The 16,287-nt window shown below is 41.6% G+C and overlaps 1 protein-coding gene across 3 annotated transcripts in view; it reads right to left on the bottom strand.

Moving 5' to 3' along the window:
• LOC126236395 (arrestin domain-containing protein 3-like) overlaps nucleotides 1–16,287 on the bottom strand; it is a 136,813-nt gene that overhangs the window by 19,206 nt on the left and 101,320 nt on the right. For all 3 annotated transcript variants that reach the window (XM_049945680.1, XM_049945682.1, XM_049945681.1), the window contains exon 8: nucleotides 12,278–12,461. In XM_049945680.1, coding sequence (XP_049801637.1) covers nucleotides 12,446–12,461 — 16 coding nt within the window. In that variant the 3' untranslated portion in view covers nucleotides 12,278–12,445. The remainder of the gene's footprint in view (nucleotides 1–12,277; nucleotides 12,462–16,287) is intronic.

Here is a 16,287-nt window from a genome sequence, read left to right as displayed (position 1 = left end):
TCACAATTCAGCCACACTAATGTCACTTTTCTGGGCCACAGGGTTTCTGCTGACGGCATCCTCGCCATGCCCAAACGGGTCAAGGCCATTAGTATGGTGCCTTTCCCCAAATATTTTCAGGGTTTCCGCCGCTTCCTTGGAATGGCAAATTACTACCACAAACACATCCTCCACACCGTTGACATACAAGCCCCACTGACAGATGCTCTCACAGGAAAAAAAAAAAAAAAATTCAGAGTCTCGGGCGGTCACGTAGACTCCAGATATGCATTGTGCATTTGATAACCTAAAGTCAGCCTCACAGACAGCCATTACGCTCACTCACCCCATTCCTGATGCTCCCATCTCGCTTACTACAGACTCGAGGTAAACAACAGTGGGGGGCAGTACTTCAGCAATCCATGGGTTCAGCTGTACAGCCACTCAGATTTTTCTCCCACAAACTGTCCACTTCCCAACGTAAATGGTTGACCTACGACCGGGAATATTTGCTATTTATGCCGCTACCAAATATTTTCAAGACGATATTGAAGGTCACCATCTCGTGGTATTTACTGACTATGAGCCACTGGCACACGCTTTCCGTAACACAGGCAAGGACGCATCCCAAAGACGTTTTCGGCATATGGATCTCATATGTCAGTTTATGAAGAACATATGTTACATCACAGTACCAGACAACGTCATTGGCAATTTAGTATCTCATATGTTGATTTTATCTTCACAAATGAACCTCAGTGAATTCCCTAAATTGCGAACAGAGGATACTGAACTCGCCACATTGCGCTCCGATGTTAAAGCAGGAGTCAAACTAGAGTTACAGACACTTCCTGGGATTTTGTCACCCATCTGGTGTGACATTTCAACAGAATGCATTCCTCCACCTCTCCGCCAGCACATTTTTTAAATAGTATCCACAACTTGGCACACGCTGGCATATGCGCCACTGCACCTTTGATCTGAACATTTTGTTTGGCACAGGCTGATAAAACAATGTCACAGTTGGCGTGAGTGTGTGTGGCTTGTCAGCACGCAAAAGTAGGACATCACACAAAGCCTCCCATGGGTACGTTCGATGTGGCAAAAAGAAGATTCCAGCACATACTCATCGATATCGTCAGGCCCTTACCAACCCTCAGGCCCCTTCTGTTACATACTGTCCGCCATTGACAGGTTTACTCGCTGAGTAGAGGTAATTCCTCTCACTACTATCACAGCTGATGCAGTGGCCTGAGCCCTTTCATTAATGTGGATCTCGCACTTTGGCTGCCCAGTTTCTATCACCACTGACCAGCGCAGCCAGTTTGAGTCCACCCTCTTCCAACAGCTTTGTGAACTGTGTGGGGTGAAACGATTTAGGACTACAGCATACCACCCCCAGAGCAATGGGCTTGTCAGATGCTGCTTAAACCTTCTCTGATGTGCCTAGGAGGTGTGTGGGCTGACACCTTACCATGGGTAATGTTAGGCATTCAGGCCGCATACAAAGAGGACCTTGGTGCATCCCTGGCAGAAGTACTGTACGGAGAACCCCTCACACTCCCAGGAGAGCTAGTCGAGCCTTCACTTCTTCCAGATCAAATCTGCAACTTGACATTCGTTGGGCATGTTAAGGAGCTAATCACTAACATTCGTGTGCCTACTCCTTGACCGCACTCGTTCCCTCCCGAATTTCTGCATAAGGACCTGATGTCATCCACTCATGTCATGGTGCATGATAACACCATCCAACCAGCACTCAGACCTCCATACTCGGGCCGCCACAGAGTCATATTGCGGCATACCAACACCTTCGAAGTGCTCATTAATGGTACACCTCAAACAGTATCTGTCTGCCATCTCAAACTGGCGTGGTTCTTGGGAGAACTGCCCAATACCCCACCCAGTCAGCCCCCACACAGTCGGCCCCCACACAGTCAGCCCCCACCCCCTGCTAAACCCACCTTGCATGAGGCACCTACCGACAGTCCGCGCGTGAGTGACACTCATTCCCACACGTGTGACATTACCCATTCCCAGTCATGTGACAGTGCTACAGGTGCATGTGACATTCCCCTACAGAGTGACGTGTGTGATGACTCCCCCTCCTACAGGCAGCCCCCTGCCTCTCCCCTTTTAGGATTTAGTGACGTATCAGGGACCAGCCTCAGAACGTGTGATGTCACTGACAACTCGTGGAGATTCTGTGAAACTGTACACGGAAGTGGTAGTGAATGTCAACACAGATTTTATTTGCAGCTATAAAGTGCTTTTTGTTATGCATCCGGATAATGTGTGTGTCTTCTACAAATGAGACAGCTTCCCCAATGAAAACTTAACCCACATTCATCTTCTCCAGTCTGTCCCCTTGCCTGTTGGTACTGACCCATCAATGGTAAAAGTCCTACATACCCAACAGGCATTCAGGTCTGCTACCCCGGCTCCTCACAACCCACTGTCCCCTCCACAGATCCCTCGACTGCTGTACGAGGATTTTTGCGGTCAGGCAGGACCATCTGGCCCCCTCACTGGCTCGAAGACTTCAGTTACTAATGTAATGCAAGGTATGGTTTCGGTTAAATGCCCTCTCCCTCCCCCCTGGGTGTTTCCTTAACATGTATGCCCCAATTTTTATGTTTCATACTCCACACTCTGAGGGGGGTGGGGAGGTTAATGTGGCGACTATCGACCAAGTCATGTGTAGTATCTTTGTTTGCCAAGCTCTTTGTGAGCAGTCTGTGGCCACGTGCTAAACAGTACACACGTGCACCGAGAATCAATGATGTATATAACTATATGTGTGCTTCTGGGTAATAAAATAATGCTTATTACAAGTGGTATAGTGTACATCATTGGATCCAGCAATCCTACAACATTTAACCCATAAGGTTTTTGATATAGAGAAGGCTATTTACACATACAGTGAGAATGTACTTAATTCACCAGGTAAAAAATTAGAGGCTATTGGAATTTTCAGTGACCTGTCAAAAGCCTTTGAAACTGGGAATCACAGCATTGTCTTAAGTAAATTAGAATAGTATGGTGTCACTGGCAGTGCTGCAAAATGGTTTGAGTATTACCAACTAATAGGAAACAAAGGATGTCATTGCAAAATCCTATGGAGTAAGCAATCAGTCATCATCTCATTGGGAATTAATTACATGTGGTGTTCATCAAGGTTCCATCTTGAGTCTGTTGCTTTTCCTTGTGTATGTTAATGACCTCTCACGTCTGCCCCGATAGTTGAGTGGTCGGCATGACAGATTGCCGTCCTACAGGCCCGGATTCAATTCCCAGCTGGGTCAGAGATTTTCTCTGCTCAGAGACTGCCTGTTGTGTTGTCTTCATCATCATTTCATCCCCATCTGTTGCACAGGTCCCCAATGTGGCGTCGAACGTAATTGGACCTTCACCAAGGTGGCCGAACCTGCCCAGCAAGGTGCCTCCCGGCCAATGACGCCAAATGCTCATTTCCATTTCATGACCTCTCATCTGTTATATTGCCAGATGCTGAGGATGTTTTGTTAGCAGATGATACAAATATTGCAATAAATACCACGCCAAGTACAGAATTAGAAACGGCTGCTAATCAAATTTTCACTGACATTAATAGATGGTTTAAAACTAATTCACTCTCATTAAACTTTGAAAAAACTCACTATATGGAGTTCAGAATGTGTAAGGCATTTCCTTCCAGCATGTGTATAACATGCGAAGACGTGTAGATAGAAGATGTTGACAATGTTAAATTTACAAATCAATAATACATTCAGTTGGGAAGGGCATACCACAGAATTGCTGCAGCACCTAAACAAGCATATATTTGTGAGTGATGACTGATGCAGGAGATACAAACATAAAAAACTTGCATACTTTGCTTAATTTCATACTATTATGTCATATGGGACCATATTTTGTTGAAACTTGTCAAATGGAGAAAAAGATTTTAGGGTGCAAAAGTGTATAATGAGACTCATTTGTGGTGTAAATTCAAGAACATCATATAGAAACCTGTTCAAGAAACTGGGTATTTGAACCACTCTTTTGCAGTATATTTATTCCTTAATGAAATACGGTATGTTGCAAATAATATCTCTATTTCCAGCTAACAGGTCAATATATAGTACCAATACTAGGAATGAGAACAATCTACATGAATACCTAAAATCACTTACCTTGGTCACAAAGTGGTCCAATATTCATGAAGATACATTTTCAATAAATTGTCATGAACCATAAAAAGATTGGTTTCAGATACAGCATGGTTTAAGAGGAGACTGATAGACTTTATTGGTAGGCAACTGCTTCTACTCTACAGATGAATATCTTAATGGAGGCTGTTAGACCAGCTTACATAAAAATGTCTGTTATATTTCAGTTTTGACAGCACTTAGTCACAACAGTCAAGATTAGGTATTTTGTGTATGATAAATTTTGTTGAAAGTGCATAACTATGATTCATTCAGACAGCGTATTTATTAATTCTGTAAATATTAGCAGTTCCAGTTTACTGTAATGTATTCACATATTTTGGCAATCTCTTGACATATAATCAGGGAAATGAGTATAACATTCAAATGTTCTATGTTTTTTATACTAAACTTTCTGACATGTTCCACACCCATGAGAATCATTTCATTTTTGGGTCTACGGAACAAAAACGTAATGCAGTTTAGTCTAATATAATGTAGTCTTGTTATAGTCAAAATGTCCATGATAGCAACTGCCTCCCACTTTTGTTTCAATTTCACTGTTTCCATTTCCATAAAAAGGATAACCTTGTACACCACAATACCTTTGGTGTTGTTGAGTTTGTTATGTAAGTCTATCCATTTCATATATTCATCAAGGAACTAGGCATTTATAGGTACTGTGACCTGTTCCTATCAAGAATATTCTGTTTCATAAACTGTTCCAAAATTTATGTGTTCTTGTAACCCTATATAGGACATTTATTGTATGAAGAACAGCAATACTTTCTTCAGAATATTTTCTTTGCACTTCAGAATTCAAAACACATTCTCACAAACAATTATGATCTGCTATACTTACATTGTACTGTTTTAGGCACTGAATTTCCAAAACTCCTCCTTTGTTAGATTATGAGTCTGTACTACCCAATGGCCCATTTGAACTACCAGAAGTGTTTTTCAACGAATTAATAATTTCCATTACAGCTAGGAAAATAAAAATCAATTTACACAGAGCCTCATGAAACTGAACAAACCTAATGAAATAATGCAGGGCACTAACTTAGAAGTTGCCCAATAATTACTGTTCAGGCTCAAAACCATCCACCCTTGACATTTTTTTATCATTATGTAGGTTGATTTATATGAGTGATCTAGCAGAGGTCCCTCTTCTCAGACACTCAATATTTTGTAATAACATTTCACAATGGTTGCTGAAGAATGCTGAGAGCTTATGGTTCTGGCAGCTCTCATAAATACCCAGCTCAGGAATCTTAGGAGCATTCAACCTATACACAGCTATAACTTATTAAAGCACACATCAGTAAATTAATCTCAATAGTTTAAAGAAATTGCAATAGACAAGATTCAGAAATGACGGCTATCTGTTACTGAAGATTGGATCGAAGAAATGTAAAATTAGATCTAAAAACCACACTTTGCGCAATAGAAAATATCATTCTCATACAGTTTTTGATCATAGAGATGCAAGGAAACAGCAGACATGAAACTATCACTAGTCTAATGGAAGTGGACAGCTGTGGGCCTCTTGTAGAAGAAATGGTAGACCTAAGAAATTTGAGACTTTTTGATAAATATCAAATATATTTCAAATATAAACACCCTATATGTTGTTGTTGTTGTGGTCTTCAGTCCTGAGACTAGTTTGATGCAGCTCTCCATGCTACTCTATCCTGTGCAAGGTGCTTCATCTCCCAGTACCTACTGCAACCTACATCCTTCTGAATCTGCTTGGTGTATTCATCTCTTGGTCTCCCTCTACGATTTTTACCCTCCACACTGCCCTCCAATACTAAACTGGTGATCCCTTGATGCCTCAGAACATGTCCTACCAACCGATCCCTTCTTCTAGTCAAGTTCTGCCACAAACTTCTCTTCTCCCCAATCCTATTCAACACCTCCTCATTAGTTATGTGATCTACCCATCTAATCTTCAGCATCCTTCTGTAGCACCACATTTTGAAAGCTTCTATTCTCTTCTAGTCTAAACTATTTGTCGTCCATGTTTCACTTGCATACATGGCTACACTCCATACAAATACTTTCAGAAACGACTTCCTGACACTTAAATCTATACTCAATTTTAACAAATTTCTCTTCTTCAGAAACGCTTTCCTTCCCATTGCCAGTTTACATTTTATATCCTCTCTACTTCGACCATCATCAGTTATTTTGCTCCCCAAATAGCAAAACTCCTTTACTATTTTAAGTGTCTCATTTCCTAATCTAATACCCTCAACATCACCCGACTTAATTCGACTACATTCCATTATCCTCGTTTTGCTTTTGTTGATGTTCATCTTATATCCTCCTTTCAAGACACCATCCATTCCGTTCAACTGCTCTTCCAAGTCCTTTGCTGTCTCTGACAGAATTACAATGTCATCGGCGAACCTCAAAGTTTTTATTTCTTCTCCATGGATTTTAATACCTACTCCGAATCTTTCTTTTGTTTCCTTTACTGCTTGCTCAATATACAGATTGAATAACATCGGGGATAGGTTACAACCCTGTCTCTCTCCCTTCCCAACCACTGGTTCCCTTTCATGCCACTCAACTCTTATAACTGCCATTTGGTTTCTATACAAATTGTAAATAGCCTTTCGCTCCCTATATTTTACCCCTGCCACCTTCAGAATTCGAAAGAGAGTATTCTAGTCAACATTGTCAAAAGCTTTCTCTAAGTCCACAAATGCTAGAAACGTAGGTTTGCCTTTCCTTAACCTAGCTTCTAAGACAAGCCGTAGGGTCAGTATTGCATCACGAGTTCCAATATTTCTACGGAATCCAAACTGATCTTCCCCAAGGTCAGCTTCTACTAGTTTTTCCATTCGTCTGTAAAGAATTCGTGTTATTATTTTGCAGCCGTGACTTATTAAACTGATAGTTCGGTAATTTTCACATCTGTCAACACCTGCTTTCTTTGGGATTGGAATTATTATATTCTTCTTGAAGTCTGATGGAATTTCACCTGTCTCATACATCTTGCTCACCAGATGGTAGAGTTTTGTCAGGACTGGCTCTCCAAAGGCCGTCAGTAGTTCTAATGGAATGTTGTCTACTCCCGGGGTCTTGTTTCGACTTAGGTCTTTCAATGCTCTGTCAAACTCTTCACGCAGTATCATATCTCCCATTTCATCTTCATCTACATCCTCTTCCATTTCCATAATATTGTCCTCAAGTACATCGCCCTTGTATAGACCCTCTATATACTCCTTCCACCTTTCTGCCTACCCTTCTTTGCTTAGAACTGGGTTTCCATCTGAGCTCTTGATATTCATACAAGTGGTTCTCTTTTCTCCAAAGCTCTCTTTAATTTTCCTGTAGGCAGTATCTATCTTACCCCTAGTGAGATAAGCATCTACATCCTTACATTTATCCTCTAGCCATCCCTGCTTAGCCATTTTGCACTTCCTGTCGATCTCATTTTTGAGACGTTTGTATTCCTTTTGGCCTGATTCATTTACTGCATTTTTATATTTTCTCCTTTCATCAATTAAATTCAATATTTCTTCTGTTACCCAAGGATTTCTATTAGCCCTCGTCTTTTTACCTACTTGATCCTCTGCTGCCTTCACTACTTCATCCCTCAGAGCTACCCATTCTTCTTCTACTGTATTTCTTTCCCCCATTCCTGCCATTTGTTCCCTTACGCTCTCCCTGAAACTCTCTACAACCTCTGGTTCTTTCAGTTTATCCAGGTCCCATCTCCTCAAATTCCCACCTTTTTGCAGTTTCTTCAGTTTCAATCTACAGTTCATAACCAATAGATTGTGGTCAGAGTCCACATCTGCCCCTGGAAATGTCTTACAATTTAAAACCTGGTTCCTAAATCTCTGTCTTACCATTATACAATCTATCTGAAATCTGCCAGTATCTCCAGGCTTCTTCCATGTATACAGCCTTCTTTTATGATTCTTGAACCAAGTGTTAGCTATGATTAAGTTGTGCTCTGTGCAAAATTCTACCAGGCGGCTTCCTCTTTCACTTCTTACCCCCAATCCATATTCATCTACTACATTTCCTTCTCTCCCTTTTCCTACTACCGAATTCCAGTCACCCATGACTATTAAATTTTCATCTCCCTTCACTATCTGAATAATTTCTTTTATTTCATCATACATTTCTTCAATTTCTTCGTCATCTGCAGAGCTACTTGCCATATAAACTTGTACTACTGTAGTAGGTGTGGGCTTTGTGTCTATCTTGGCCACAATAATGCGTTCACTATGCTGTTTGTAGTAGCTTACCCGCATTCCTATTTTTTTATTCATTATTAAACCTACTCCTGCATTACCCCTATTTGACTTTGTATTTATAACCCTGTATTCGCCTGACCAAAAGTCTTGTCCCTCCTGCCACCTAACTTCACTAATTCCCACTATATCTAACTTTAACCTATCCATTTCCCTTTTTAAATTTTCTAACGTACCTGCCCAATTAAGGGATCTGACATTCCACGCTCCGTTCTGTAGAACGGCAGTTTCCTTTCTCTTGAAAATGACATCCTCTTGAGTAGTCCCCGCCCGGAGATCCGAATGGGGGACTATTTTACCTCCGGAATATTTTACCCAAGAGAACGCCATCATCATTAACCATACAGTAAAGCTGCATGCCCTCGGGAAAAACACCCTATATACTGCTCACATAGTAATCATGAGGAGAAGATCAGAATAGTTCCTGCATGCACAGAGGCAGTCAAACAATTGCTCTTCTCGTCCTCCATATATACACTCCTGGACATTGAAATAAGAACACCGTGAATTCATTGTCCCAGGAAGGGGAAACTTTATTGACACATTCCTGGGGTCAGATACATCACATGATCACACTGACAGAACCACAGGCACATAGACACAGGCAACAGAGCATGCACAATGTCGGCACTAGTACAGTGTATATCCACCTTTCGCAGCAATGCAGGCTGCTATTCTCCCATGGAGACGATCGTAGAGATGCTGGATGTAGTCCTGTGGAACGGCTTGCCATGCCATTTCCACCTGGCGCCTCAGTTGGACCAGCGTTCGTGCTGGACGTGCAGACCGCGTGAGACGACGCTTCATCCAGTCCCAAACATGCTCAATGGGGGACAGATCCGGAGATCTTGCTGGCCAGGGTAGTTGACTTACACCTTCTATAGCACATTGGGTGGCACGGGATACATGCGGACGTGCATTGTCCTGTTGGAACAGCAAGTTCCCTTGCCGGTCTAGGAATGGTAGAACGATGGGTTCGATGACGGTTTGGATGTACTGTGCACTATTCAGTGTGCCCTCAACGATCACCAGTGGTGTACGGCCAGTGTAGGAGATCGCTCCCCACACCATGATGCCGGGTGTTGGCCCTGTGTGCCTCGGTCATATGCAGTCCTGATTGTGGCGCTCACCTGCACGGCGCCAAACACGCATACGACCATCATTGGCACCAAGGCAGAAGCGACTCTCATCGCTGAAGACGACACATCTCCATTCGTCCCTCCATTCGCACCTGTCGCGACACCACTGGAGGCGGGCTGCACGATGTTGGGGCGTGAGCGGAAGACGGCCTAACGGTGTGCGGGACCGTAGCCCAGCTTCATGGAGACGGTTGCGAATGGTCCTCGCCGATACCCCAGGAGCAACAGTGTCCCTAATTTGCTGGGAAGTGGACGTGCGGTCCCCTACGGCACTGCGTAGGATCCTACGGTCTTGGCGTGCATCTGTGCGTCGCTGCGGTCCGGTCACAGGTCGACGGGCACGTGCACCTTCCGCCGACCACTGGCGACAACATCGATGTACTGTGGAGACCTCACGCCCCACATATTGAGCAATTCGGCGGTACGTCCACCCGGCCTCCCGCATGCCCACTATACGCCCTCGCTCAAAGTCCGTCAACTGCACATACGGTTCACGTCCACGCTGTCGCGGCATGCTACCAGTGTTAAAGACTGCGATGGAGCTCCGTATGCCACGGCAAACTGGCTGACACTGACGGCGGCGGTGCACAAATGCTGCGCAGCTAGCGCCATTCGACGGCCAACACCGCGGTTCCTGGTGTGTCCGCTGTGCCGTGCGTATGATCATTGCTTGTACAGCCCTCTTGCAGTGTCCGGAGCAAGTATGGTGGGTCTGACGCACCGGTGTCAATGTGTTCTTTTTTCCATTTCCAGGAGTGTAGTTGGAATGGAACTTACAACTGGTACTATGGGTTGTACCCTCTGCCATGCACCTCACAGTGGTTTGCAGAGTGTAGATGTAGATGTAGATGTAATGTCAGGGGACCATGGCTTTGTATTCACTCACAACTATAAATAACTGGAAGGGTGTGTATCATTTGATTTTAAGCTTGGCTTTAGCCTTGAATATACGTCGTGTTCCACTAAATGTGTTTGCCTCTGTAAGTTACAAAGTAATAGGTGATGGAAATATTTATTGTGGTAGGTCACCATAAGAAACATTACACTGTCTGCGGAGCTATGAACATACTTTATTGTGTTATTATCCAAAGAGTTACAGCAAAAAGATACAATGTTTTAAATGGAACAATAGTTGTTTCTATCATGCACTGGAATTAGTATCATCAGATGTGTATACATCAATTTAAATTACATTCCTATCACTTTTAGTGTAGGAGCTACAACCCTACAAAGTTTCAGGGGCAGTATGTAGATGCTGAACATAATACATGGCTGTGTGGTGGGTGATGGATGTTCTAGCAGGGGGAAGTTGATTTAAATGAGATTCAAATGTGTGTCCACGATCCTGAATGCACAATGCAATGCGCCTTCTAAAAGATCTCTGGGCGAGATGTAACATCACCAGTGTCACGGAGCGACATGTGTCCTCGATGCGCCGTTTTAGATCATCTTGGGATGTGGGCACGGTGACATAAACATGATACTTTAAACACTCCCACAAAAATAAATCTAATGGTGTTAAATCGAGCGACCCTGCGGGCCATGAACGAGGTCCATGGCACCCCAACCACCTTCCCGCAAACCTGTTGTTTAGTTCTTCCACAACAGCATGTGCAGAATGGGCTGGGTGATCATTGTGCTGCATCCACATATGGACTCCTGTGTGTAGACACACATGTTCAAGGAGACCACCCGAACTGTTGACTATAAACACACGATGTAACTCACCTGTCAGTGTACTTGGGAAGTAATGTGGACTGATGATTTCATCCCCAAGGGTTCCACATCATACATTAATAGACCACCTATGTTGATGGTCAACAGGTCATACCCACTGAGGATTGTTTGCAGCCCATTAGTGCACGTTATGGTAATTCACTGCACCACAATTTGTGAACATGGACTCATCAGAGAACATAACAGCTTTTAAAGATTCCAGCGTGAAATAACACATGGCCCATTCGCAGACTGAAACTCTTGCACAGTAATTGCTCCCATGGAGCTCCTGGGTCAGTGACAGGCAGTACGGGTGAAACCTGTGGCCATGTACTATATGCCACACAGCTGTGAGACTTACACCAGTGACTGCAACAACGGCTCATAATTTGACATGAGGATCATGGTGTACTGCAGCTAAAACAAACATCTCCATCTCCTCACTTCTTGCAGTTTTTGGTCTGTTTGTGTGGCTCGAACTGTTGGGTATATGGCCATGTGTAGTGACAGTAGGCAGTCTAACAGCGCATCAAGGAAGCTTCTGGCTCCATGACACCGGCAACGTTACAACTCGGCCGCACCACATTTAGAAGGCACATTGTGTTATGCACAGCGTGTGTGGTATCTGCCCCTGAAACTGTGAAGGGTTGTAGCTCCCAAACTAAAAGTGATAGGAATGTAATTCAAATTGATGTATACGCAGCTGGTGCTACTGATTCCAGTGCATGACAGAAACAACTATTGTTCCATTTAAAAAATCGTATCTTCTTGCTGTAACTCTTTGGATAATAACACAATTAACTATGTTCACAGTTCCACAGACAGTGTAATGTTTCTTATGGTGACCTACCGTAATAAATATTTCCATCGCCTATTACTTCGTAACTTACAGAGGCAAACACATTTAGTGAAACACCCTGTATATAAGGTGAATACAGTGAAAACAGTTCAGAACATAGATCATCATTATATTTACCCTTGTAATCAATCTCATGATCCAGATAAACTAGCAGCTCCATGCTTTCTGCACTTAGGTAATAACTCTTCATAATCCTATTAGATTGCTGTCTCTGCACTGCGGTTGTGATTCACAGATAATTCCAGGACTAGCATGTGTATCCATATGGCCTTGCATGAGAAGTTATCACATTCTGGTGGCTCTGAAAAAAAATAATAAAATCAAACAATACAAAATCCAGGATGTAATGTAACAACAGCAACACCCCATCTCATTAATCGTAATAATAAACATAAATGGAAGGAAAAAAACAAGCATATGTACTACAAACCTGTGTTTCCCACATTATTACATCATTCTGAAAAACATATAAAGGGAACAAAATATTTGTCAGCAAAATGTGCAAATTTATGTTGCACACAAAGAACATTGATAAAACCAATATCTAAAATATTAAGATGAGCACGAATAATGGAATAAAATAAAATATATAAGAAATAATAACTTTAAAATATCATTTCAAAAGTAAAGAGTATCACAATCCCCCTTACATCAGAAATGAAATTTTTAATAATATTTACAGAACATTCTGTTGGTTCTTGGAGGAATATGGACAAACTAAAATCTTGAATATACCATATAAATGTTCCACAAAAATATTTAAGTAATAGCTCCAGACCTAACAGCGGATCACATGCCATTCACATTAATGTTACTGTTAAGTGTATCTTGAGTACACAGTATTAGCGTTCCACAATACTATTTATTTAATAGTTCATTATGAACCAGCTTTCACCTTCTTAGGCCATCATATTAAATTATCTGATGATGGCCTAATAAGCTGGTTCATTATGAACTATTAATTAAATGGTATTGTGGAACGTTTATATTGTGTACTCAAGATACTCTTAACAGTAAAATATAAGCAATGTAGTCAAAGTTTTAATCATCACCTCACAAAAATAATTATATTGTCAATTTTTGTTCCTTTCAAGGCACATATCTGCAACCCCAGTACATACTGAAATCTCTGTATCATAGCACCATAACATGCTGCTGGGAGAGACAAAACAAAATTGGTACAAACCACTGATAAAGTGGAATATCATGTGGTAATACACTTTATGCATTTGTCGGGTAATAACACTGCAATAACTGGAAGTGTATGGCAACATTTTACAATTGTATGACACAGGGATTAGGTGGCACACACACTTCCTGTGTGGTTAAACAATTCTGAATGATGAAAATTAAGTAGCAGACCATCTTGGCCAAACAGTTCTGAATGACAAAGGATGAAATGGCAGACCATATTCCTGTGAAGAACACGGAATTGCAAGAGAAGTGGAGACCCTGGTGCTCACAGACCAGCATTTCACAGTGGAGGAAACCATGTAAAAAATGAAAATCAGTCATATGTTAGTTTTCTACGTCTCGCATGACTTTTAAACATGATAAAGGTTGCCATCTACTGGATTGCATAACCATGCTCACCTCTTCAAAATGCCTTCCAAACTGAGGCAGCAATGAAAACACTGCAGCTGTATCAGGGCAATACAATTCACTCCTTTAGCTACCTAATCAACATGGATGACTGCTGGCTGTTATCAGTATGACCATAAGACAAAAGAAGCAAAGCAAGCAGTGGAAAAACAGGCCAACGTCCAACAATCACTGGGAGAGGTGATGTTGAGTGCTTTATAGGCCACTATGGTGTGATGCTAACAGATTGTAGTTGTAAGGAGAAAACTATCACAGGGGCATACTACTAAAATCTTCTGATGGGGTTAGGGGAGACTATAAAGACAAAGCATTGTGGGAAGCTGTTCATGTGAGTGTTTTTGCTTCACAGCAACATCCCATCTCTTTCTGCACAGGGCACAGTTACATGTGGTGTTTCTTGTTCTACCAAATTTTGCCTCCCCACCCCTCTCTCAGTCTACTTCCATAGCTTAGTGGTCAGTGCAGCTGACTGCCAGGTTTGATTCCTAGTACTGAGCTAAGAAAATGGATGGTAGGAGAGCGGTGTGCCAACTCGATGCCCCTACAAACCACATCCAATGATGCCACTGACAGAGGATGACATGGCAGTCAGTCAATATTGATGGGCACACCAGCTTCTGAGGACAGAATTTATATTTTTACCTCCTCCTTAACTCTCTTAACATGACATCCAATGATATCTTCCTCTATTTTGCATGAAGAAACCGTTGCATGACAACTTCTTCCATGACTACAAATAGGTGATTTTAAAGGTGGCACATTTTCTGAACAAACTTCTACAACCAAAGTCTACACCAAGTCACCAATCATTACGAAAAATGTATCACATTGAAGAGTGAACATACAGAAAAGGTCTAAGACCATGACAAAGCTTAATGGTAACAGCCTGATTTTTTTTAAGCAATAATTAAAATTTAATGATTAACCCTCATATATGAACAGAGGAGTGTCAACTTGGACCAAAGATCTGGACACCAAGTAACTCCTATTTGGGAATCTACAATGTTTCTTCAAACACCAATTGTGTCTAAGCCAGATTGCTCTGTTCATTCATGAGAACTGCAAGTCCATGGATGCAGATCTTAACTTGATGCCAAGTTACCTGACTTTTGTAAAGCCTTCAACACAATTCCCCAATATTTCCCAATGAAAGAAAAACATGCACATCAAATATCACACAGAAATACAAGGTGTCCATAACAGAATGTCCCAGTTGTAAATTTTAATAGTGTCAACTATAAGCATTGTAGTGTGTTGGTTCAAGTTCACAACTAAAGAGTAACTCGAACAGCTTTAGATAAGTACATGAGCAAGTACTGCTTTGTTGTTTTCTCACTTGCACTGCTACATTAGCAAAATGGTGACTCCTGACAAGTGTAAAGAATTTTATGTTCCGAAGTTTGCTGGCTAGATGTGTGTGTAAAGTGAAAAATATGGGACAACCAAAGGTGTTTGAAGAGGATGTTGACCATGTGAGAGCATCTTATCTTCATACTCTTAAGAAGTCTGTTCAGAAAGCAAGTCTTGAATTTCAGTTACCTTGAGGGCAGTGTGGAAGGTTGTAAGAAAACATTTAGATGCATGTCCATACTGATTACAGCTAGTACATGTTTTAAAGCCTGATGATGATGGTGTATGTTATAACTTTGCAAGTGAACTATTGTAGTGGGGAGATGACTTTTTGAACATGTGGTGATCAGTGATGAGGCTTCTAAGTAGAAAGGTAAATATCCATAATGTTCATATCTTGGGGTCAGAACATCCTCATGAGTGAAGCTCTACAATATCAAAGAGATTGCCGAGAATAAAAACACCTTCGGTACTGTATCTTGGCATCAAGTTTACAGACTATTTTTTTCCCTGAAGTTACTGTAACAGTGGTGGCTTATCTGGATATGTTGCAAGAATGGCTCTTTTCCGAATTAGAAGGCGAACACAAAAATTTTATTTGGCAACAAGAGGAGCCCATGCCCTTAGGCATCTTTTCATACAAAAGTGATTGAACATTGAAGTCACTGAATGTTGGATTGGTCTTAATGATCACTCTATTCCACTGGCCTCCACATTCACCTGGTCTCAAGCCATGTGATATTTTTCCTTTGAGGTTTGTAAAAGATCAAATTTATGTTCTGCCACTACCTAACAATTTATTTAGACTGAGACACAGAACTGAAGTGGCTATTGATTCCATTACTACGGACTTGTTAACCAAAATGTAGGAAAAATTGGATTTTAGGTTGGATGTGTGTCATTTAATTAAAAGTGCACACACTGAACATTTGTAAGAAACACTAGGTTAGTTTACATTCAGTGTGATGTATGATTTATAATAAACTGTCTAAATTAAAGTGTTGTAATATACAATTGAAATTGGTATTTTCTTTTATGGACAACCTGTATGACTGATAAAACACTTCCTCATAAACTGAACTCAGCATGTCATTCTTTCTGGAAGTTGTTATCAGAACCAAAAGTTATGTTTGGAGAAGCTCAAAACAATATATGATATGAGGCTGTTCGCCAAT

The sequence above is a fragment of the Schistocerca nitens genome, chromosome 2 (genome assembly GCF_023898315.1).
Source record: "Schistocerca nitens isolate TAMUIC-IGC-003100 chromosome 2, iqSchNite1.1, whole genome shotgun sequence".
Lineage (NCBI taxonomy): Eukaryota > Metazoa > Arthropoda > Insecta > Orthoptera > Acrididae > Schistocerca > Schistocerca nitens.
The sequence above is the reverse complement of the archived record's forward strand: the minus strand, read 5'-3'. Positions and strand labels throughout refer to the sequence as shown.